At 46.2% G+C, this 24,823-nt stretch overlaps 1 protein-coding gene across 11 annotated transcripts in view; it reads right to left on the bottom strand.

Annotated features, from left to right (window-relative positions):
- Positions 1-24,823, bottom strand: part of ATG7 (autophagy related 7) — a 307,849-nt gene that overhangs the window by 206,454 nt on the left and 76,572 nt on the right. Inside the window, exons 1-6 of one of the 11 annotated variants that reach the window (XM_032458969.1) lie at positions 20,999-21,090; positions 18,239-18,350; positions 16,562-16,614; positions 6,326-6,498; positions 5,793-5,847; positions 318-435 (exon numbers count right to left, since the gene is read on the bottom strand). In XM_032458969.1, the coding sequence (XP_032314860.1) occupies positions 318-435; positions 5,793-5,847; positions 6,326-6,485 (333 nt within the window). In that variant the 5' untranslated portion in view covers positions 6,486-6,498; positions 16,562-16,614; positions 18,239-18,350; positions 20,999-21,090. Of the gene's footprint in view, positions 1-317; positions 436-5,792; positions 5,848-6,325; positions 6,499-16,561; positions 16,615-18,238; positions 18,351-20,998; positions 21,091-24,823 lie in introns of those variants that run through there. The other 10 variants (XM_032458968.1, XM_032458959.1, XM_032458960.1 and 7 more) reach the window with 10 other exon arrangements.

The following is a 24,823-nucleotide window of genomic DNA, read 5'->3' as shown; positions in this document are numbered from 1 at the left end:
CAAAGACCAGGACAGAGACCAGAGAACCCAGATAAATTCAGACACAGAGCAGAGCACTCAGACAGGGACCAGGCAGCGGCCAACGCTAACTGGAGACCAGCAGCAGAGCTTCCGCGTGCTGCCCGGCCACCCTGCCGTGAATTCCCGCCTGTCCCCAGGCAAGAGCCTGCCTGTCTTCTCTCTGACCTCCCCACCAACGCAGAAGCCCACAATTACCGCTGAACACCCACTCTGCGCTGACGCTGACACCTGGTCAGAAACATCACGCCTGGGGGACCTCAGAAAATACGACGGGAACATCGCGTTCCCCTGCTAACCTCGTTTGCTGCTTGTTCCAAAAGTAGCTTCTTATCTGCAGCCTTGAAAGCCTCGAGTGTGTTGGTGTTATGCAGTGTTCCAACAGCCGGGCAGCAGCGGGCCGGGGTGGGGGCGCTCCTGGATACGACAGAGACACGGTGAACAGTCACAGCTGGGACTCGGAGAGCCGGGGGGTGACAAACAAACCAGACAACAGGGGAGACGGAGGACGGCGCTCTGCAGGGCAAAGGGAAGGCTGATTCATGCTTCTCTGGGAAAAGATGAGCATCACTGCTTAAGAAGTAAAAGCAGGCCCTGTACCTCCCTATATTCCCCTGCTCTCTCGGCATGCTGCTCTCCCACAGGCCCCCAAACACAAGCTCTTTTCCCGACTCTTTTATCCTTTCCCATCTTTAACCTGAAAGGCAAACATTATTTATTGAGCTTCTGCTGTGCCAAGAACTGTACAAGTTTGAATTCTCCTAAGACTCTGTTCCCTGACTTAAAGGTTAAAGTAACTTGCCGAAGGTCACGTAAGAATAGGCAGAGCCAGGATCCAAAGTCAGAACTAGCTGACTCTAAGGTGTTGCCCAGTCCCCACTCAAGCCGCCCAGGCTTCAGTGCCCTGCTGCAAACCCTCCTCTTCCAGGAAGCCATCCCTGCTTTCTCTGGTAATGATGGGTGCATAAAATTGAGAATAATCTTTTAGACCGACAGTCATACACCCACCCAGAGGACAGCAAGCTCCCCGAGGGCAGGGGCGTCCCTCCCTCTTCTGACCACCCCACCAGCTCCCCAGCGCAAACAGGCTCTGCACGGAGCTGCTGGTGAGCGCACCCCCGTGGGCATCTGAGCTGCACACTGCGATGTGCTGCACCAGGGCCACCAGTCAATCTGTCAGGCCACATGCATGTCACAGTCTACACTGTCTCCATACGCCTCACGGTCTTCAGAGTAATGAAGGTCAGGAGAGGAGAAGGACAAGATAATTCTGAACACAAACGCAGATGTGGAGAAATCTGGTCTCCTCTCTGAAATGGTTAACTTATGTTTCAGAAGTTACAGATGCTAAATGAAAACAGTACTCATTTCATTAGTGGCCGAACAGTGCGGTCACAACCACTGCAGAGGGAACGCACGTGTGGTAACTGTGTGGTTTAAAAGACCCAGCACATCTCTTCATTTAGAGTCTAAGTAAAATTGGGTTTGGGAGGCTACAAGGAGAGCTATAACCTAGAACAGGTGTGGAGGGGTTCCCTGGGTGAGGGGGGTTCCACCAAAAGCCATCTGTAAGGCTTGAATGCCAAGCCCTGGGAGAGAAGGAACTCTCCGAAGCCAGAGCCTTCCTTTGGGAGATGGTGAGTCAGCCAATCACAGGCTGTCTTTCACCACTCCACTTCAATAAAAGAACATTCTCCATCCAGGTGAGGTGAGGACAGCAAGGACAGTCTTGAGGAGAAAAAGGAAGCACAAAGGGAAAAGAATAAGCCTAAAGGGAAGAAGAAGGAGGCAGAGCAGCTGGTAAACTGGGCCTTCTACCCTCAGACGTGGCTTGAAAGAGCACGGTGAGCCAGAAGAAGGGCGCCATGGCCCAGACTGCATACAAGCACAAGGGGAGGGAGGCGCCCTCCCTCCTGACGCCCAAAAGGCCAGGGCGTGCGAGTGCCCGGCCAAAGCCTTGCTCTGAGAGTGCAGGAAACGAGATCATGCCCTGGAGGGCTATGCTCCTAGGACACCAGTGCCCTTAGTGAGGACAAGGGGAGTCTCATAGGAGAAGCGCTTCCCTTGACCGAAGCCCCACCAGGGGAGGTGGCGGGGAGGGCGGGGGGGGGGGCGAATTTAAAAAATGATAATGGTGGGGGTGAGGAGAACCAGCCATTCTAGTAGCTTCCTCCAGGTTCAAGTTCCACTTGTTCCACAAAGAGGTGGCTCAGAGGAGGACTGGAAAGAGCCCTAGGCTTGGAAACAAGAAAATGGAGTCCAAATCCTGGTCCTGGACATTTATGAGGTTAGTTTCCTATGATTCCATTTATATGAAATGTCCAGAAAAACCAAATCCATAGAGACAGAAAGTAGACTCACGGTTGTCTGAGGCGGGGGGAGGGAGGGGAGGAAAGGAGAGTGACTGCTAACAGGTGCGGGGCTCCTCTCTGGGGTGATGAAATGTTCTGGAATTAGACAGTGGTGGTGGCTGTGCAACTTTGTGAATATACTGAAAACCACTGAATCGTACAGTTTAAAAGGGTGAATTTTATGGTATGCAAAGTATATCTCAAAAAAGCAGTTTTAAAAAACCAGAATTAGAAATCTTGCCCATGTCCTAATGCCAGCAGTGAACTCCCAAAGATGTATCACGAACCTGGTAAAGAACGGATCCTATGGAGGCCTCAAGTCTGGGCCCCCTCGGGGACGTCACCTCTGGACACTCGGCATTCACCGCTCTCAGCCTCACAGTGGTTGCTGAGAAAAGCACCGGGGCTGCTTCACACCTGTTACTTACCCCTGGCCAAAGGCAGGCATGTGGCCAGAGCCTCCAGAACGGACAGGCAGTGGAGGTGGCCGGTATGAAATGCATCCCCCAGAATAAGGACAAGGCTGCTTTTCACACCGGGAGAAACCTTTGCACGCCCGTGGGGCACTTTGGGGACCTAGGAAGTCACCCTCACTCTGGGGGCATGCTGCACCATCTCCAGCTTTCTGTAATAACCTCTGACTTTCTGTTTATACCACCCTCTAACAGAGTCCACAGGTGTCTTTCCATCAAACACGCCACATCCCATTTTGACAGCCAGGCCCTTAGACTGCTTGTGACTGAAGCCAGCAGCTGTGTGAGCACCCAGCACACGTCAGACCCGGGTGAGGCACTGGCAAGACAGCGGGGACCGAGAGCGCCTGGATACCGCGCACCGGTCTTATTTCCTCAGCTACTTCTTAAGCTCTTTGCGGGCAAGGGTTACGCCTTCTGTTTCTCTTAATAAGTCCAACTTGAGGGTCAAAAGAAAAATATTTCTTACGACTAAATAAATAAATGTTTCTCAAAGGAAAGGAATTTTTTTCTTCCACCAGCTTCAGATTGGTACAGGGATTGTCCACCAAAATCTATTTTTCCCTTCTTAAATAATTCTATGATGCTTTTGTTCCCCATGTGCCCAGTCTTCCCTGCAGCTTCAGTGAGGCCTCGAGCCTCCCTAATGGAGTCGAGCAGAGAGATGTACGCCCCACGTAGTGAGGGCTTGACGAGAGCGGGTGTGTCTCTCCCTAGTTTCACTCGGGCTCTCCTTCGCCTTCTGTTGCTACCAGAAGGTGACAGTTCAGGCTCTAGCAGCACACAAAGGCAAACCCTGCAGGATGAGGGGGCCGTGAGGGGGAAGAAGACTGGACCCCCATCCTGGACTGGGCAAGAAACAAACTTCCTCTGTGCTTGGGCCATTACATTTTGGGGTCTGGTTCAGCAGTCCACCCTACCCTAAGACAGCACCTTCCAGAGCAAGGCAGCCGGTGCCTGACGAAACACTGCCTGACTGATAATTCACCTCACACAAGGTAGAGAACAGGACCCTGTGCTGCTAACTGCTGGCGGAGATCCACCAGGCTTCCGGGGCCTCAGAGCAAAAGGGATTTATCTGGTGCTGTGCGAAGCTGAGGAACACCTGGCACCTCTGAGTGAGGATAGGGCTGTTGGCTCTCCAACTGTATGGCGGCGCTTAGCACATTCTATTGTCAAGACACAGAGGAAGCAATCAGTAAGTATTACTTAAACAGCTATTACCTCTCCACAGTCACCCCAACACTGCACACACTAAAATGCAAACACCTGTCTTCCACCTCCATCCAGAGCTCCTCCCGACTTCCCTGTTTCGTGTCTTTGTATTCCTAACACCTATACATCCTGCACGTAAGAGGTAACTGTTTGATGAATAAATTCATAGATTTTCCCTACAAACCCATGCAGATGCTCAGCAATAAAAGCAAAGAAAGAACATTAATAATGAAAATAATTTGGATATAAAGAACTCGTTTCTCTGGAGGAGCTCCAAGTGTGTTCATTAAACTTGCTGTCTTAGTCGGCCCAAGCGGCTACAACACGACACCAGAGACAGCTGCTAAGCCAGAGGCATTAGCTTCTCTCGGTTCTGGAAGCTGGAATCCCACGCTCCAGGGGCAGCACGGTCAGGCTCCGGCGCAGGGCCTCTTCGGTTGCGGACTGCCCATTTCTAGCTGTGCCCTCACAGGGCGGAAGGCGCAATCTAGTGCTCGGGTGCCTCTTTTACAAGGGACTCGTCCCATTCCGGAGAGCTCTGCCCTCATGTGCTCAGCGCTGCCCAAGGGCCTGCTTCCTCATACCATAACCCTGCGCACTGGGGTTTCAACAGATGACTTTTTGAAGGACACAAACATTCAGACCACAGCACCAACCATCCTAAGAGACAGAGACTCAGAAAATCAGACTTTTAGAACTGGAAGGAACATTAGAAGCTGGGAGTCAGAGATGAGGAAACTGAAGCTGAGAAAACTAGAACTTATTCCCAGAAACACAATGGCTACAGATACCAGGTCTTCAAACTGCAAATCCAGGGCGACCGTGTCTTATTCTCGCTCAGCTCTTCTTTGTTCCTATTATACTACCGTCTCCTCCTCTCTCACAGCCTGAGAGTCTCCTCCATGTGGATGACCCTCCCTCTGTGACTCCCTGCCCCCTGGACATTTCTACAGGACACTGTCATCTCAAACTCAACAAGTTCTGAACCAAACTTACGTCCTCACCAAACTGTATACCCTCCTGGCTTCTCAGTGTCTGGAGAAGATAACAAAATGCCCCCAGCTACTCAGACTGCAACCTCAGAAACACAGTGTGCATTTCTCTCACCCTCGCTCCCTAAATTTAGCCACATGTGACCTTGGGCAAGTCACTCTACCTTTGGACCCATGGTTTCCTTATCTGTAAAAGAGAGAAAAACCACACCTGGCAGATCTGAAAGGATTATGTATGGAAAACACTCAGCTAATAAATGTCTCTCTTCTCTCCAGCAACCTCCCGTGGCCCCCAATTAGACCAAAAAACCTCTTTGAGGGCATACGTCGTATTTCTTTATACATCCCTACAATGCCCTGCACAGTGACAGAAGCAGCCTAATAAGTGTTCACTGATGCCTGTGGATAAGCAACTCAAGGAGTAAGTCAAGAGGTACCAATAGGGATCACAAATTATTAACTACAATCAAAACCAGGAAGGGTGTTATCTCAACTCAATCAATCTAATGGTAATTGGCACCTAACAGGCCCTGATAAACATCTCCTGAAAAGATAAACCAGAGCCCTAAGTATCTCGCACTGTCTCTGTGCCACGGGAGGCACGCGAGAGTCACGAGAAGCTGGCCCTGCTCACAGGGAGCCTCCGTAGCTCCCACCGTGGTCCACGTATGTTGGAGGTTAGGAACGCTCCTTCATAGCCAAAAAGTGTTCTTTATTTCAGATTTTGAGCAAAAAATACTCACATGTCAAAAGCACTGAACTCCAATGTTAAGCGAGCTGGCAGCCCAGCAGAATCACCTGGACAGAAGCATTATCACATGTTCAATTATAAGTCAGTAACCGCGGCATTTAGAGCAAAAACTGTGAATAATTTTACTCTTCCTGTTGAGCCCAAAGCATCCCATCCAATTCCTGGTTATCCAAACTAAACAGGGACTTAGCAAAAGATGACAGCTTTTGTGAATTCAAGTAATTTGCCAAGAATATAGAAAAAAAAAAGATTCATTGGGAAAAATATTTCCAATCCCCTCCCCCAGCAACACTAAGTAATCAGTATTAATTTTTTGGATTAATACGTTAGGTTCTCCCTTTCTTTTGCCAATAGGAGAAAAGAAGTGAAAGCGAACTTGGGTCTAAAGTCAGGAAGTGAAATAGAAACCAGTGAGAAGCATTCATTATAAACATCAAGGACGTCTCTTTGTAAAGGAAAGCTGACCCTATCCTGCGCAGAGCAGGTACCCAAAGATGACGGAAGATGAAATCCACCATCTCCTACCATTGTAGTAATAACCCTTAATGTCCTTGGGAGCTTCATCCAACCGATACTCGTTCAGCTTCTTCTGGGTCAACTCATGCCAGAATCCAACATCCAAGGCACTGCTGAAGGGGGCAAACTGCAATCTGGAGAGTCCGGGGTCCCCCGTAGCTGCCGCCATTATTTACTGCCTGCTAAAAACAAAACACGGCCATATCGCACAAAACGTGGTGAGAAAGGACACGTGTAATCATGCTTAATCATAACGGACAAACAAAAACAGGGAGATGAGCTGCCTGAGGACCCAACTTTGGAAAGTAACCTGTGGAATTTGGCTGTGTTGCCAAGTTTAGCATCCTTATGACACCACTGGCCCTCCTGGCCTTCACTTTCATAAATCTTCCTAAATTCTTGTAAGTCTGACTGATGAACTAGTGTTATTCTTTCTTTGACATAGCCATGGTCTCAGAAGTTTTTGGCATCGTGTGTGGTCCTAGAGAACTTTACAGGCACAAATCCCAAAGTCCCGCCAGTTAGCGACACAGCAATGTAAACTGTTAGGGTTCTGAGCGAGGCGGCACTTGAGCAACCCAGCCGAGGAGGACGGAGGAGTTCCCCATCCTGACCACAGTACCAGAATGTCTTTGAAATCTCACATTTTATCTTTTTATATTATTTAATTTATTTTTATTTTTATTGATGTATAGTTGATTTACAATGTTGTGTTAGTTTCTGGTGTACAACAAAGTGATTCAGATATATAAATACACACTTTTTCATATTCTTTTCCATTACAGTTCATTACAAGGTAGTGAATACAGTTCCCTGTGCTATACAGTAGGACCTGTTGTTTATCTGTTTTATATGTAGTAGTTTGTATCTGCTAATTACAAACTCCTAATTTATCCCTCCTCCATCCCATTTCCTTTGGTAACCACAAGTTTGTTTTCTACATCTGTGATTCTGTTTTGTAAATAAGCTCATTTGTATCATATTTTAGATTCCACATATAAGTGATAGTATATGATATCTGTCTTCATCTGAATTAACTTCACTTGGGATAATAATCTCTAGGCCCATCCATGTTGCTGCAAATGGCATTTTTCATTCTTTTTTATGGCTGAGTAATATTCCACTGTGTGGAATTTTCTGGAATTTGGATTCCATCAAATCTTTATCCAGTCCCATGTACATTTAGGTTGCTTCCACGTCTTGGCTATTGTAAGTAGTGCTGCTATGAAAACTGGGGTGTGTGTATCTTTTTGAATTAGAGTTTTCCCTGGATATATGCCCAGGAGTGGGATTGCTGGATCATATGGCAACTCTATTTTTAGTTTTTAAAGGAACCTTCGTACTGTTTTACATAGTGACTGCAACATCACCTTTTGCCTTTTAATTGAGGAAAATCTGCATTTTACGCTATCATATACATTTTAATACTTCTCTCTTCCCCTCAGATCATCAAATGAATTTGACCATCCTGGCAATCAGGCATGTGTACACTGTGACTCCCTGTATCCCCTGCACACTCTTGGGGGTACACAGGCCCAGGTGGAGAAGCACAAAGCTGGAGGAAAGTGCCAGTTCCAAAAGGGAAAAGTTGATGAAGTCACTTCACTTTCCATCCTGTCCAAATGCTCCAAGATGGATTAGTACTTTTGTGGTAGAATGTATGAGTAGAGTCACATTAGATGGGATAAAATTTTTTTAAAAGACAGTTCACATCTATTCAGAGAAGTTTTGCACGAGTCTGATGCCAAGACTATTACACACTTTTCAGTTTTCCAAAACTGTTAGATATTAGAATTACAGACAAGGAGTTTTGGACCGATAGTAACTACATGGTAAAACGCAAAGTTAGCACTACATAAACGTGCTAAAAATCAAGAAAGAGATGAGTGTGGGGCAGAGCAGGGCGACAGCCTCTGTAAAGGACCCAGGTACATCGCCGTCCTTAAGAAAAACTCTCCGCTGCTGAGTGGATCTGCAGCATCACGTGCATGATGGGCAGACAATGCCCGACCACGAGTTCTCAAACTTTCTCCACTCTGACAGCTTATTACAAAATGAAGATGCCGGGGCTCCGCCTGCCGGGGAGTGGGAGGGGGAACAGAAAGGAGGGTGAGGGTGGCCAGAACTAGTGCCCAGGTGATTCTGATTCAAGTTTGACGCTATCTTGAAGCCTCTGGGTCACTGGCCCTCTTACTTTTGGAGTCCCCACCTATAAATCATTTCAAATATGTTTAAATGCACTCTCGTCCCATATTAATTTCTGGCTTCTGTTTGAAAGAATCTTATAATTTTGCACTCTCAGAACGTTCACCTTTTTTCAGGTCACTCCTATTTTCATAGGCCCCAGAAAAGCTTGTGCATTCTGTGCACAGTGGCTTCAGTGCCCAGTGGAGAAACAGATCCTCATACAGGTGGCCTGGGGCTCACACTTTGAGAAATGCAGGCTGAGAACAGCCTAACAGCCTCCTGCCTGGGTTCCTGGGCCTCGAATTGCTCCCTTCTCCTCTCTTCCTACACAACACAGCCAGCTTTTTCTTTCTACCATCGGTTTTTGAAAGTTTCCATGCTCAGCCTCCTCCTTAGTCTATAAGCTTTTCCAAAAGAAAAACTGTCCATTTTCTACATCAATATCCATCTAGATGCCAATGAATCCCAGGACTGTATTTCTAGCGCTAACTTCCAAACATGTATTTAAGTGTCTTCTAAAGCGAGGACTTGAATTTCTCACAGATGTATCAAGTCTGACAAACCCAAAATTGAACACATCTTCTACTAAAATTTTGCCCATTTTCTTATATGTTCTAGTTTACTTAATAGCACCACCATACATCCAAGGTAGAAACCTCAAAATCATCTTCAATTTTTCTCTCTGTCACACTCAATAAATCACTAAGTGCTAGAGGCTGAACCTGAAACAGCCCTCTGGTATGCGAGGAAGGTAGCAGTTACTGGGTACTGGCCGGACTGGGCAGGCAGCAAGGGCGTGCATCTGAATCTACTCCTCCCCAAAGCCCTAAGAAGTGCCAGTTCTGATTTTACAGAGGAAGAAACTGAGGTTCAGAGAGGTAAGAATCAACACAGCAGCAGACAGTGGGACAAATGGATCTCATCTGAACTCCTCTGTGGGACAGGTCATCACAGCCCTGCACATTTCAGTCATCCACAACTTACTCTTAAAGGTCCGCGGGAACTCGGCATCACTTTGGTGACCTGCTGACGCCACCAAGATGGAATGTTACCAGTGCCAGAGACAAAAGAGAAAATTCTACTCCATATCACACTTCAGCAGCGAGGAAAAAGTGACTCTGGAGGACCACAGAAGATAATGGACAGGCATGCTAAGAAAGCAATTTGCATAAGAGGCACATCCTTCATTTTCTGACATTATTTGGTCTCCAAGAAATTATGAGCAGAAACCAAAAGCCTATTTCACAAGAGGATGTGGTTGGTGTCCAGTTGCTAAACTGTTGCCTGACAGGCTAAGGCAACAGAAAGATCTTAAGCAAAGGCAGCAACAAGTGATTAGGAATTTGCTGGAAATACCTAAGTAAGATTTGCAAATATAAAGGTATCATTCAGGAACCTACACATCCATCTTCCTTAACTAGAAAGGAAGATTTAAACAGTAATGATCAGAAGGGAATTCTGGAGGAAGTGGGAGATGGGCCCGAGATCCAAAGGCATTTATGCGTAACTACCCCTGATCCAAACATGACCTGCGCCCTGAAAAGTAAGGCTTGCCCATGTAACCCTGAAAAGTGCAGGTGAGACCTGAGGCCTCTGCTTAGCTTAGAAAGCTAAAAGGTTTATTTTTTTAATCAAACTTCAATATTAGTATAATATAATAATATAATAATATTAGTAATAATTCAGAATGTGAAACCCAGGAGTTACACAAGAGAGGGTTGTGTTACTTCCAGTGAAAGAGGAGCTTTGATGAGGATTTGACACTGCAATGGAAAAGAATCCCAGCAGCAGAAGAAACCCAGCAGTAACCAAAACATCCAGTTAAGATTCAACTGAAATAGCAGGTGGGTGGTTAGGCAATACGAACCCTCTGGGGCTGCGGCTACCACCACAACTGGTAAATTTCAGGCTTTTATGGAAATAAAACCAAGTCATGCTCAGCAACTTACACAAGCAGGAGCTCAGAGAAATGCCACTGCAAGGGGCTTACCAGAAGTTCCTGTCCAAGTGGACCTAACCTTGGCGCTAGTGCTGTCCTTAAACATCAACCCCCCACAGGAAACGTCTCCCAGGAAGGAAGCTGTAGGGTCGGGAGACGGGGCTGTGGAGAGAATCATTTTCATGCTATGACCTTTTTGCCTTATGAATTTTGTACCGTGTGTGTAAAATAACAATATAGAAATATGTAAGACATTAATTAGCACAGTGCCTGGAATAGATTTGGAGCTCAGAAATGCTGACATGAAATAATAGCTTTCTTCCCCACAAAAGGGCCAACAGTTGGATGCTGCGTGCAGACAAGATTTCAACAGAGTTTAAAAATTACTAATAGCCTTTGACTTGTCCAAATAGGAAACAGACTGACCAGAGAGATGATGAATCTTCCATTAGTGGAAGTGTTCAAGTATATACTAGACGACTGTTCACCAAGTAATACTACACTAAGGATGACTGCAGCAGGCAATCAGGTGAGACCAGGGGTTCGCAAGCTTTTCCTGGAAAGAGCCAAATAGTAAAGATTTTAGGCACTGCAGGTCAAAACAGTTTTTGCCATATTTTCTTCCTTTTTACAACTCTTGAAAAATGCAAAAAACATTCTTAGCTCATGAATTGCACACACAAAAAAGGCCTTGGGTAGGGTCTGGCCCACAGACCTTGGACTAGATGATCTTCCAAACCTGGTTTTTTTGATTTTTTGAAGGTGGCAACAATGTATTTTGTGTTTAGGGAGACTGGCATTTTTGGCAGAATCGTTTCAGAGGGCAGGAGAGATGTGCAGGGGCTGCCGAGAGGGAAGCAGACGGCAAGACCAGAGCCCGAGGCCACACAGGCGATCTGCGACATGCAGGGTGTGATGCTGCAAATACGTCTTTATGAACCAATACCCACAGCCCACACAGGACACTCTCACCTATGCGAGCATCACTGAGCCAAGATGAAGCTCATTCGGTATTTACTGAGGCTCATCACATGCAGGAAAGACTACAGTAGCAGCATCCCGTGTTCTAAACAGGCATACCGCCACCCCGATGGTTCCTTCCCACTTGATCCTGGATCCTGGCTACTGCCTCCCACCTTCTCTAGGGCCACCCTGGTGGTCCTGCCACTCTTCACCTCTGACTTGATGCTGAAGAAATATGGAGCCACTTGGTGTTCCTCTGACACACCTGCCATCCTGCCTCCGCAAGCCTGAAAGGCACCCCTGCCCTCGTGATCGCCCTGGCACTTTTCAAAACCCGGCACAGGGGCTATCTGCTCTAGAGAGCCTTCTTAGAGCCACCGCTCACGCCCTTCACTCCTCTCCTGCGCCTCCCCCATCAGCCACAGTCAATCACGTCCATCTTGGAGCTACCTCTCCACTTCGTGCTGCTCTTCAACTCTGCATACTTCTCTGCCTCCATCAACCTGATTGTAAAGTCCACAGATACTGATCCTGGTCCGTAAGCCTCTAGATACACCCTGGTCTCTCACACGGTGGCTCTCAAATGTCACAAAGATGAACTCTAGGAACCTTTTAGGAGTACCTTCCCCAAGAGAAATAGGAGAAAGAAAAAACCCAGGGCTTTGTGATTCGGAAGACAAACTCCAGGCTTGTTACCAAGGAACGTGGAGACTGGGGTAAAAAAACACCAGGAACACGCAGAGATGTGCCATATAACACAGAAGGGCTCTAAACCTGTCATCTTTTAGGACTAAGATCTTGGAGGACAGAAAATGTGCAAATACAAATCAGTTTAAGTGAAACTTTACTTAACCAAATACAAAAGTAGTTAGTAAGTCTTTCTCCCTGAAAGTTTCCCCGTGGTTATGTAAGTTAAAAGCCTATGCTCACAGTCTCAAAGTAGCTCTTCATCAAAAAAATAAAATAAAATAATTATTAACTACGAGAAAGAAAAAATGACTCTAAAATGGCAAAATCTGGCAGACACCGTCTTAATGAAGGCATCGAAGCTAACACCAGTAGTAAGGGGGCCAACAGACACTGTGTGCTCTCTGACAGAACACAGCGAAAAGAGCACAGCACCTATGGAAAAGACGTAATCCGGGTCTAATCAGGACGAAACATCACATAAACCCAGACTGAAAAACATTCTACAAAATGACTGGGACTGGCTCATGATCTTCAAAAGTGTCAAGGTCTCAGAAGTCAAGAGAAGGAAGACTAAAAAGTGTTCCAGAGGGAAAGAGATTAGAAAGACTTGCCTGTGGGCAATGCACGATCCTCAGTTGATGCTCTGCTCAGGATGTTACTGGGATAAAATCTGAATGCAGTGTCTGGGAGAAGAGTATATGCAAGGTCTTTGTCTTACTCATGCAAGGTTTCTGTAAGTTTTAAAATGTTCCAAAGTAAAATATTAAGACCTGCCTGCACAGACCCAGCCTACTCGATATTCATTCACCAGGCAAAACCAGTCAATGTGCTGGAAGTTAGAACAGTAAAGACAGGGTGGGGTGGGGCTGTTGACTGGGAAGGGGCACGAGGAAGCCTCCAGGGGAGCTGGAAATATCCTGTGTACCTTGAGCTGGGGGGTGGTTACAAGGCATGTAAGGAGGTAATAATCCACAAGCTACAGACTCACGATGAGTGCAGCTTACTATATGAATGAGGTACCTGAACAAAAAAGAACAGAGGACCCTGTATTCAAACCATACCAATCCTGCAGAGAACCTTCCTATATTCGACAGTTAACAGATGACCTATTTAAATCTAGCTTTGTTGAAAAGAAATTCATTGCTCTAAACAAGGAGTGGAAATGAAATATCATTTCCATAAATTTTCTGGCATTTTGTTATTAAAGATGCTGAAGATGAAAGTATTTTGGCTTTGCTGCTCATAAAATTAATTGCAGCATAAGTGCTTCCTGGAGTGAGTCAGCCCAACTGCTCTTCCTCTGCAGGGGGCGGACAGGATTGGACGCAGCAAATACCAAGCCAGTGTAGGATTTGGGGGAATGAAGAAGTAAAATTGGTAGAAAACAAGCGACAATCATAGAGATTAGAAAACAAACAAACCTGTCTTTAGGGAAACTAGACCCTTGAGGGGAGAAAAGAAAAACAGACCAGCCTGACTAACCTACAAATCTCTCACTGTAATTTTTCACGTGTGTTGCTGGGGTTTTGCTTGTTTGCTTTGGGAGGGCAGGGGAGTTTTTAACAGTTCGGAGAAAGGATGCTAAAAGCTAAGGTGGTTGGGACACTGGTCCTCAGTCAGATAAACCCACGTATGAGTTCCAGGTCCTCCACTCACTGGCTGAGTAGCACTGGGCAGGTAACTTCATCCTCTGTGCCTCGATTTCCTGGTCTGTAAGATGAGGATAACTATACCCAACCCACAAGGTTGGGACGGCTGAATGAGAAAGTGTGTGATGTGCCCATTCGGGTGCCTGGCTTGCAGTCAGCAGTCAATACCTGGCAGGTGCTACTGTCTCTTGTTACCCTGCCTCCCCATCGTCCATCGGGGCCTGAGGAATGTGGCTGCCCTTTCCCGTGCTAAGAAAACTTTCTCCGCCTCGAGCAGGCCTCATTGAAGTCTCATCTCCCTCTTAGGAGTACTGCAGACCCAGAAGAAGTTTAAATAAAACAAAACGGATGGTCTCCTGCTCTAGATCACCCAGGGGAGGTCCAGGGGAGCAAGTGCGAAAGGGTTAGGAGTGTTCAATTTCTCCAAGGCCATGAGGGGCCGCTCACTTAACAGAATTGCTGAAATAACCACAATCTGGCCCTGAAGTACCATCTCGGGGCCAAGACGGAGCACAGAGAGCGGGCTTCTGTTCTCATTTTCCCAGCTGCGGGGCTGTGAGCTCTGGCAGTCATTAAAATAAGCACCAGACCACATGACCAAGTCCCGCTGACAACAAGAATATGTTCTTAGCGGCTGATTGGGTACAAAGGAGGTGGAGACCGCGGGAGTGGGCAGAGGGCTGGGAGGCACATGGAGCCGATGTGTGTTTGTAGGCTGGTGATGCTTCTGCAGCTTCATGAGTTTGGGAAATAATTTGCAAGGCTGCGAAAGAGGGAGCTTTATACAGCCTTTCCTTCCAAACATATGGGAAAGATGAAAGATGCGGCTTTACCAGAAAATGAAAACTCAGGACTCCTACAGGGGAACCAGCTGGGTACAGAGCCTCAGTTTCTTTTAAAAAGTACATTAGAGTCAAGATGCCCCTGAGCCAAACTGATATCTCTGCCAGACACCAAGTCACCCCAAATGGCTTTTTTAGTGACTGTGACATTAGGAGGTAACAGCTGATGAGATGAGCAGTCAGGATAATCCCTCTTAGGGACGAGGTGACTCCTCATCCCGTGGCCGCCTCGGCCCCTACGGAATCCACACTCCTTGCTGCCTCGGGAGGTCAACCAGGGAACCGGCAGCCCCCTCCACAGTGTTCAGACTGTAACCTTCATTCTCACTGGTTACTGCTGGGAGTTGGTTGTCTTTTGTTTTATTTCATTTTCCTTCTGCTACAATAACCTTAACCTTCACCAATAATCTGCTCTCTCATTCTGCCTCAGTTTTTGAGAATGGATGCACTGGGGACCAGCGTCGTGGGGCCTGTGAGAGAGCAAGAGTGAAAGTGAGAAATTCTGGGCAAGAGGAGAGAGAGATCATACCAAGAAGATGGAGAACAGCATGCCCACTCTGGAGTCCTTCTGTTATGTCCACCAACCAACAGGGTCACCTTGGTCCATTCTGTACATGAGGGGCAGCCACCTGGATTCACCCGAATCACTGAAGAGACCTTATGTCAACCAACAACTAAAATCTGCAATGGTTTCCTAAAAGCAGGCTGGGTTATGAAGGCCTGATTCTGAGTAATAGAGTCTTTGTGGTTTTCACTTCTGGTGATCTTTAAGGAATCCCAGAAGATGAGAGAGGTGCTGAAAAACTGGGCCAAGCAAACACTTGATTTCAGATTTTCAAAATATTTGATTTCCAAAGAGGAGAATACAGATGGATTCTGTAGCCCACTGGAGAGAGAATTTGCTCCTAAGAAAGGTGTCATGTAGTCCTTTCTAGTCCACATGGCACCTCTGTGCAATTAGAAAATTGCACCCCGTCCTCAAGACAGTTTACCTCCTTTTCTGAGTAGACTGCTCCAACACACTGATTAAGTTAGCTCAAGATATCTTTACCCTTGTCTGCTAGAAAACTGTCCTTACAAAAATATACCCACAACGCCTATGATCTGAATGGGACCTTCTCAGACGTGCTCTCTTGAGCAGTGTACAACTTGCACAACTGTATGCAACAGCCCTAAGTAATCACAAAAGGCCACTATGGTTTCTCCAAAAACAAGTTGTGACAGTTATTTCGTTCCTGCCTTGATCACAGAAGAACCATAGACAAAGGAGCTAGGTTACGTGGGCCTCAGCAAGGTCTCTGATAATGCTTTTCCAGATATCCTAGATGAAGATGCAGGAATTGGACCCTGACATAATTACAAGGATTTAAGAACTGGTAAAATAACTGTATTCAAAGGATATTGGTTAAGGAATGAACTGATGTTAATAAAAAGGAGCTAACAGGGATGTCTTTGGCTCAGTCTTGGGTCCTATCCAATTTAGTTTTATTTTATTTGTCTACGTGAATGTATATTCATCAATACTTACTAAGTATTTCACGTGTACTGAACCTTGTTACAGCAGGGAAACTGACACATAAACAAATATATTCAGTAAGATATTGTTATAACCACATTTCACCAGTGACTTGAATAACGATACAGGTTTGCTTATGAATTCTACACGAAGGAGGAGGGAACAGGCAATGTGACGGATAACAGAAATTCAGAATAAAAGATTCTGACCACCTGGAATGACAGGCCTATTTAACAAGATTAAAATTTTCATAGAGGTAAATATAGGACCTTAAAACTCAGTCCAAAAAACAAACAAACAAACAAAACAATGGGACAACAATGCAGTCTGATAAACTGGAGCCAGTACAATACAAAAGGGCGGGGAAAAAAAAAGGGCAGAGCTTCATGAGCCAGAGAGAGCCTGAGTTCAAATCCCACCTCTGCTACTTCCAGACACAATGTTGGGCAAGTCATTTACCTTCTCTGAGCCTGTTTCCTCATCTTACAGGGACATCTTACAGGGGACACCACCTGTGGTGCAGAATTATTGAGAGGATTCAATTAGAAAATGCATGTATCTGGCACACAGCAGGCACTCAAAAGGAAAACTAACGCCACCAACGAAACACACGCCAGAAGCACTGAGGTTTCCATTCCATTACTTCTGTGACGCATTGGTCCCTATGCTGTATTTCAGGACTTAATGGCAAAAAGCCACAGTCCCTGGCTTTAAGGAGTTAACAGTTTTGAGGGAAAGACAGACCAAGAATGGCAGTATAGCCAGTTGTAGGTAGAGAAGCACAGTGCAGTGTGGCGTTTGTACAGGGTGTCATGGGAGGGAGGAGGGACACTGAAATTAGACTGAAGAGGCAGGGATGTTTCCCACAGAAACCCCTGAGCCAAGGTTTTTAAGAGAACTGGCAGTGGATTCTCAAGGAACATTATTTTACAGGTTGTGGAGGGACAGTTCTTGTCCATGCAGCGCTAGCCCCCCACACTGCATCCCTCGTACCCTCTCACATGCAGTAACGCCCTGTAGTCATGTCACAAAATAAAACTGCTCCACACACCTCCAAATGTCCTCCTGATGGCTGGGAGAGGGGACTGGTTGGCAGCACGATCTGAAACCAGCAACACTGGATGAGGAAGGCTACCAGTGGGAGTGGGGACACTCCAGGCAAAAGGAGGAAGCTGTCTGAGTTCCACGTCTCCAATTCTAGTAACACCCCACGGCCTCAGCATCAGCTTAAAATGCCCTTGTCCAACTGCATCACCACCGTTTACTTAATTCCTCTTCTTCCCTCAAATCTCAGCCCAACCATCACTAGAGGGAAGCCTTCCCTGACTCTACTAGAATGAAAGCTCTTTGAGAAAGGGACTGTGTCAGTTTGTCATTTTCCTCCATTTATCATTGTTTTCCAAGCACTTAATCCAGAGTGGTTTTCACAAGCAGAGGAATATGAGCGACGTCAGATGGGCTGAGAATGCAAAAGGTACAAGGCTGGCAAAGAGGTTGGGGGTTCTAGCCACACTGAGGTCTGCTGACTCTGAGGAGAGCAGTTTTGGGGGAGGCGTGATACAGGATTTCAGCGAATGATGACTTCTGGAAGTGGAAGTGGCAACTTGTTGCAAGACGAGGCATGACAGGGTGCAGCAGAGGTTAATGGGAGCGTGTTTGGTTTTTTTCCCAAAATGAGAGTAACGGAGAGGGGCTAGTTAATAGGGAAGAAATAGGACAAATGATGGAACCAGGTCCTGAGGAAAAGGAGACGGAACCTCAGCATAAGCAAAGGAATCAGCCTTAGAACAAACACCATTTTTTCACAGAATTAGAATAAAAGGCAAAGCAATAGGTCAGTTGGAGATAAGTCTGTAACGACAGATGTTGAGGACCCTTAACTGATGTCTGCAACTTAGCGAAGTCAAGAGGCCATTGAGAGTTTCAAATAAAATCTCTGACGTCAGGGATAACTGATCAAGGACCCCTGATCAAATAACTTATTACTTATTTCCACACAGAGGATTCATCCCCCACCCCACCCTCAATATCCTGACTTCTGCCCTCCCCATATCATCCAATCAGTTATAGTCCAGGACATCCCACTTTCCTTGTCTTTCAAACCCACCCACCCATCTCCATCCCCACAGCCCCTACCTTGGTTCAGGCCTCTCTCCTCTGTCACATGGACCACAGCAACAGTGCCCTGACTGGTCTCCCTGCAGGTCCTGCCCTGTCCACTGTAATCAGCACAATGCCGCCTGGGTAACTTAAAACAGATGAGACCATATTACACTCCTGTTTAAAACAGTGGTCCACTCTCCACCCCCAGCTTTCAAAATAAAGCTTCTTAACATGGTAATATTAACTGCTACAGTTTATTGTTTACTATCTACTAGGGATAAACGGGTAACATATCATCGCATTCCATTCTCATGACAATACTTGGAGGTAGGTGTCTGTTTGCTGTTTTTATAGAAGAGGAAACTGAAGCTTAGAGATGAAGTGACTCACCCAGGGTCACAAAACTAGCTCAGGCGCAAAGCCAGTGATGGTCCACAAGTATCTCAGATCCCAGAGTCTGTGTTCTTCACATGCTGTAGCACACAAGATCCACACAACCTGGCTTTCCAGAATCACCTCTTCTACAACTTAGCACTCTAGTTTGGGGGAACTACATGCAAGTCATTCATCGTCACCTTTGTTCAAGCTGCTCCCAATGTCTGCAATATCGTCCCACCTCCACCTTCACCTGATGAATCCTGCTCATCCTTTAGGACTTGGATAAAGCAACAGCTCCTCACAGAAGCCTACTGATGCCTCAGTCTGACTTACAAGCACCCAAGCCCTCCTCTAGCAAGCCTCTACAGTAGCTTCATGCCATAGTGCTGCGGTTTCTCTCCTTGACTGAAAAAAAAAAAAAATTAACTCCTTGAGGACAGGGATGTGTATCTCACTCATTTTGGTATTTCCAGCTTGCAGAGCAGTGCCGGGCATGCCACAGAAGCTCAATTCATATTTGTGCTTATTCTCTATTATAGGAAGCTGGCGGTGGTACAGTAAAAGGACCTGTGGTTGAATGACAGCCCTGTCTGTACTCAGCTCCTTAAAGCGTTTCAAAATCATGTCACATGAGGGACAGAGAGGAGTTGGCCAGAAAAAACAGAAGAGGAAAAGAAGACATTCTAGGCAGCGAAAGCAAAGGGATCCAGGTAAGACACAACCTATAAGCAGCTTGACAAGACTAGAGCACAGAGTTAGGAGATGAGGGAACAATAAGGCAAGATGAGACTTCACAAGCCTGGCTTTTAAGGTGTTGGTGCAAATGTCGTGTCCTCAGAAAGTCATCCTTGACCAGCTGGCTTTTAAAATAGCTCCATCTGCTTTCCACCTATTACTCTCCATCCTATTACCCTGTCTTTTTTTTGTAGCATCCATCAGGATCTGAAACACCTGCTACCCACTAAAAGTACTGTATTATTGACAGCATCGTATCACTGACAATCACCACCACAGCTGGCACCAGTACCACAACCATCAAATAGGCTCCATGAAACAGGGTTCTTTTCTGTCTTATTTTGTCACTACCCAACCAGTGCTTACAATAAGGCCTGGCACATCAGGCAATCGACTGTTTGTTTTATTCATCTACTCAATAAATATTTATTGAACATATACATGCTAGGCACTCTTCTATATACTGGGAATATAACTGTAAATAAAACAAGACAAAACTCTTGGTCATTGCACATTTTACTCTGGGTAAATAAATGAAATGTGCTTAGCCTGGAGAAGAAAGGTGGGAAGAGGAAGACTGACCAGCACCTTTCAAACACGTGCAGGAAAATTAAGTGGAAGAGAGATTCCAAGAGCCTGAAGGAACGACAATGAGCTCAGATTACCAGGTAACAGTTTTCAGTTCGACATAAGACATTTTAAGAGTCAGAGCTGGAGAAGACCAAACAGGAATAACTAGAAGTAGTGAGCTTTCTGCCACTCAAGAAATTTAACCAGTGGGCAGGGGTGTCATAGAAGAAACCCAAGAATTCAAAGGCAAAGGGAGTCTGGTACCCAGATGTCTGAAACTTGCAACCTCAGATATGTCTGGTGTCTGTTGCAGTTTTAAAAATATACTTTATTAAATTAGTTGCCAATGTTTAAAAAAAATTGTATTAGTCACCAGCGTTCAAACTTAAAGACATTGCAAAAATAAGAAAAATTAAAAAAATTTAAAGACATTGCGTATGTGCACACACACTGGAGTCTTGGTTTCATTTCTCCAACACCATTTTGTTAGTATTGTGTTCATAAAACTCAATTCAGTAAAAATAAAAGTTCGACTCTATTTCGGACACCAGAACTTTCTCACACCTCCATTTACCTTACCTGACTGGCTAAGCATTGAAGTTTGTAACCCCTGGACCAAACCAAGGCATCGAGAACCTCAGTTCAGAAAAGCCTTTGGAAGTGACTTAGTTTAGCCTCCTCGCTTCATAAATGACCTTATACTCATTCCTCTTTGACAGATGAAGGAAGAAGAGAGGTTCAGCAAGGGCAGCGACGCGCCAGCAACACAGCAAAACTGGGCAAAGCCAGGATGCGCGCCCAGGCGTCCTATCTCCCGTGGAGATTCTGAGCACTCGCTGCCAGAGGACAGGAGGGACTGACAAGTTAACTAGCAGGAGCGCCCTAGTCAGGAGACCCCGGGCTGAACTAGCCTGAGGGGACGTGACTGGAGACAAGAAGGCAAGAGCCGGAGTCTGTGACTCCCTACAGGAGGGAGAGCCCCTTCCTGGAGGAGGACCTTCAGACGCGCCGCGACCCTCGCCCTCATCGCCGAGCTCTCCCCTTCTCCCCGGGCGTCCACAACCGACCTCGCAGGACCCCACTCCTCCCTCACCAGCGCGGCTCACTTACCGCGGCCCAACTTCCGGCAACCACGGCGCTGTCTGCAGCGCGCGCCCGGATGACGCAATGGGCCCCGCCCCCGCCTGCCCGGAGGCGGCGGCGGCGCGCGTGCGCACACGGAGCCGCGGACCAGCCGGGTAAAGGAGCCCCTAGCACCCGGCTGAGTGGGAGGGACTTGAGACGTGGGGAAGGCGGGGCATCAAGAGGTGGGCCAGGCATCCTTGTGAGAGCTAATCTAGAGACTTTATCTTATCAGCTGTGGGAATGTATACGCCCGTCAGGCTTTAAAAAAAAAAATCGCTTTTCGTTCTGTCTTTAATTTGAGGATGACAGGAATTATCATTTCCATTTTCCAGGAGAGGCAGCATCAAATGTATCACAGGGACCATTAGGGTGGCAAGTGTGAAGAGATAGGCCTTTTTAATACCTGGAGGCTGATGACAGTTGACAGTGACCAATCTGTTCTTCCTAAACCAGGCACTATTCTCAAAGCTCCCCTCCATCAATGGGATAGTCATTCATTGTAAATTGTTTATTGAGCATATACTATATGCTAGTATTGGCCAAGTGTTGAAGACACAATAGTGAGTATAAACTTAATCTGACATAAAGCCATGACTCTGATGTAGCTCTCTAGACTACTATATATTGAGTATCTACCATGTTTTCATGGTTTCTCGTCTCTAATCGCCACAAAGGCCCTACAAGGTAAACGTTATATAATCCCCATTTTCCTATGACAGAACAGAGGCTAGGAAAAGTTAGTGGCTTGCTGAAAGTTCAAGAGCTTTTGGGCTAGGATTCTAATAGAAGCCTGTTTGCCAAATAGGAAAACAAATCCAGACTTAGTAAGGAGATACTTTATTCAAAAGGAATATTGCAAAGGGTGGGGGAGGAGGAAGAGGAGAGACTATAGCAATGGGGAGACCGCTCCTACCAAAAGATCTGCAAGAGTCTCAAGGGTTATGCAAAGAGTTTTTCCTTCCTGGGAAGAGTGAAGAAAGCCAGGAAGAACTAGGTGTGGAAAAGCGGAAAGAAAGGGTGGCCTGATGGACTGTTGTAAATCAGAGAATGATTTACCTTGAGGCCGCCTATTCTCAGGAGGGGTTGTATGCTGGCTCAGGCTGAGGGTGCGTCAAAAGTAAGGGGACTGGGAAATGAAAGAAGCTCGACATTTGAATAACCAATGTTTTGTTCTGATTGATAAATGGAGGCAAGTTCAGTCGATCATTTATAAGCTGAAGAACAGGAATTCAGAAGGGCTATGTCCAGCCTTGACAGAGGTAAACAAAGGGAGCATCCTCGAGTCTTAGGTACGTCATAGGCGAATGGATGTTTGTTTGCAGTAAACCATGTCCAGAGCACAAAAGAGTCGGGGGATTTCATAACCATCATGGTTTTCAAGAGTGCCTGGCTCAGGTAGAATTTAACATTGTCAGCTCTTTATCAAGCTCCCCTGCTGCCACTGCCCCCGGACTGCAGGCTTGGGTCACAACAAACTCATTCTGATGCTTGAAGCTACACTCCGCCCATTCTGCTCTTTTATGTCTCCATCCCTGCAATTTCCTCTTTCTTCCTCTTCGTCTTCAAAACCCAGTTGAAATGTGGGTGAATCTCAAAGTGTTGATGGAAAAAGAGTACATACTCCGCTTATGGAATGTTCTAGAATCAGCAAAACTAATCTATAGTGATAGAAGTCACATCAGTGGATACTTGGAGCACAAAGGGGAGTGCTGTCTGCAAAGAGGCACGAGAAACTTTCTGAAGTGATTAAAATGTTCTATATCTTGATTGAGATGGAGATGACGTGGTATACACATTTGTCAAAACTCACTGAACTCTACATTTTAAATGGGTGCATATTACTGTATATATTGAATGTAATAAACTTGATTTAAAAACAAAAACCAGTAGGAATGTCACCTCCTAAGTGAAGGCATGCCTGACACCCACCCACCTCTAGGCTTCACTCTGTTAAGCATATATGAGGCTGGATTAAATGAAATTAGTTCCTTAGAAGCTTATTTCCCCTGCTGGACTTCAAGATCCTTGCAATTAATACTTTTTTGGAAGTTTCTGCCCAGCTCATGATTCCTGTTCCTCTGAGAACTGCTGGTCCTCCAGCCGTGTTTGTGCCATGTGTGCCAACTGGCCCCACCTCCCTTGAGAGTTGACTGCAACGAAGGTGAACATAAGACAGTTCTTTACCCTCAGCTTTGGAACCAATGTTCACAGAGAGTAGGAATAGGAATAATCCACGTAGGTCAATGGCAGCGTCCTCGTGAAATTTCCCAGGATTCAGGTTGTTGAGATTGCTGTGGCTGACTTGGCTCAAGCCTTTCCGCGGCCAGGTCATCCAAAGCATTATTGGATTCCACAAAACATCCCAGGAGCCACTCACAAAGTGGGTTTCTGTCACTTGCAACCCTAAAGTAGCTCCACAGGGTTGAAGCCATGTCTGTCTTGTTCTCCATTGTTTCCTAATGGCTGCCCCAAAGACTGGCCCAAGAAGTGCTCAAAAATACTTATTAAATTAACAGACGAGGACTGAAAACAGGTGGTCACTTTGGTCACAAATGTGGCCTCCATCTTAGCAGGGAATTAGGGTGAGGCTCAGAGCAGAAGATCTGCCCCTGCCGCCCAGGATAGGGGACAAAGACCATTGGGGCACCAAGATGATGGTGCGTCGAGAATGTTTCAAGACCAGGAGCCAAAAAAAGGGCATAGAATGTTCAGAGACACAGCAGGGCAACAAAGCCCATGACACTTATTCAAGACCACAGTGATTCAGGTCAGCCCGCCTTCATCGCTTGCCTGGCAGCTCAGTTGAGGATACCACACACTCCCCACAACAGGAACCATGTGCTACACAATGTAGGCTTTGAAAGCCCAAGAAACTGTGGCATGACATGTTGGCAAAATCAGGTCTTAACAGCATTGTTTCTTTACAGCACTTAGGGTGCACTGCAGCGAGGAGAGCCCAGAGTCTTCTCCACCCTGTGTTATGGCTTAAATCTACCTCCTGGAAGACCCATCTTCAAAAGAAAGAGAAGCAATTTTCTGCCAGACAAGTAGCTAAGTGATCAATTTATCAAATGGCCAATCTGCAAACTCATGGATTTTTTTTTTTCAAGCTGCCAAAACCCGGGAACAAATCATGGATTTTCTGAATGGACATTTTGCTAATGTAAGCAGACAGAGTAGGGGTCCCCAGAGAAAGCATGGCTTTCTTGATATAAGAGAAGACATTTGTGGCCTAAGCCTGGCCACAGGGCTTGCCCTGGAACAGGTCTCAGTAATGAATGATCCTTAGGGAACATAAGAATGCAGGTGATGTTATCAGGCAAGAGAAGTAACAGCAGCAAAGATAAATCAGTTGTAAAGACTCCCAGTTGTGTTTCCATGGTAAAGGCTAGTGTGAAACACTTTCTGGAGCTGTTTTGCAGAATTTAAACCTTCCTCGGGTGCTCAACCACTCGGTTAGCTGGAACCTAAGGTTGATAATGTTGACTTTTCTGACCCTTGTGACCTTGATCCACACCCAAGTGCCTTCATGAATATGCATGTACTCTTAGCTTAAAACTTTCCCAGTTTTGCTGCCTGGGGAGACCCTGCTTTGGGAAAGATCCCCGGTTTCTCCTTATTTGCTGCAATAAATCCTTCCTTCTCCAGCTCTTTGACTTGATTGTGTCTTTTGCTCCACACCCACCAAGAAGGGAACCCAGTTTTCCAGGTAACACTAACTTACCGACTTCTAAGGTTTTATAGCAATTTCTATTGGATGGAATGGCTTCACAAGCTCGTACAGATTTATGGGATGCTGTAGTTAACTGG

This window comes from Camelus ferus, chromosome 17 (assembly GCF_009834535.1).
Source record: "Camelus ferus isolate YT-003-E chromosome 17, BCGSAC_Cfer_1.0, whole genome shotgun sequence".
NCBI lineage: Eukaryota > Metazoa > Chordata > Mammalia > Artiodactyla > Camelidae > Camelus > Camelus ferus.
Note: the sequence above shows the minus strand (reverse complement) of the source record. Positions and strands in the feature narration are given on the sequence as shown.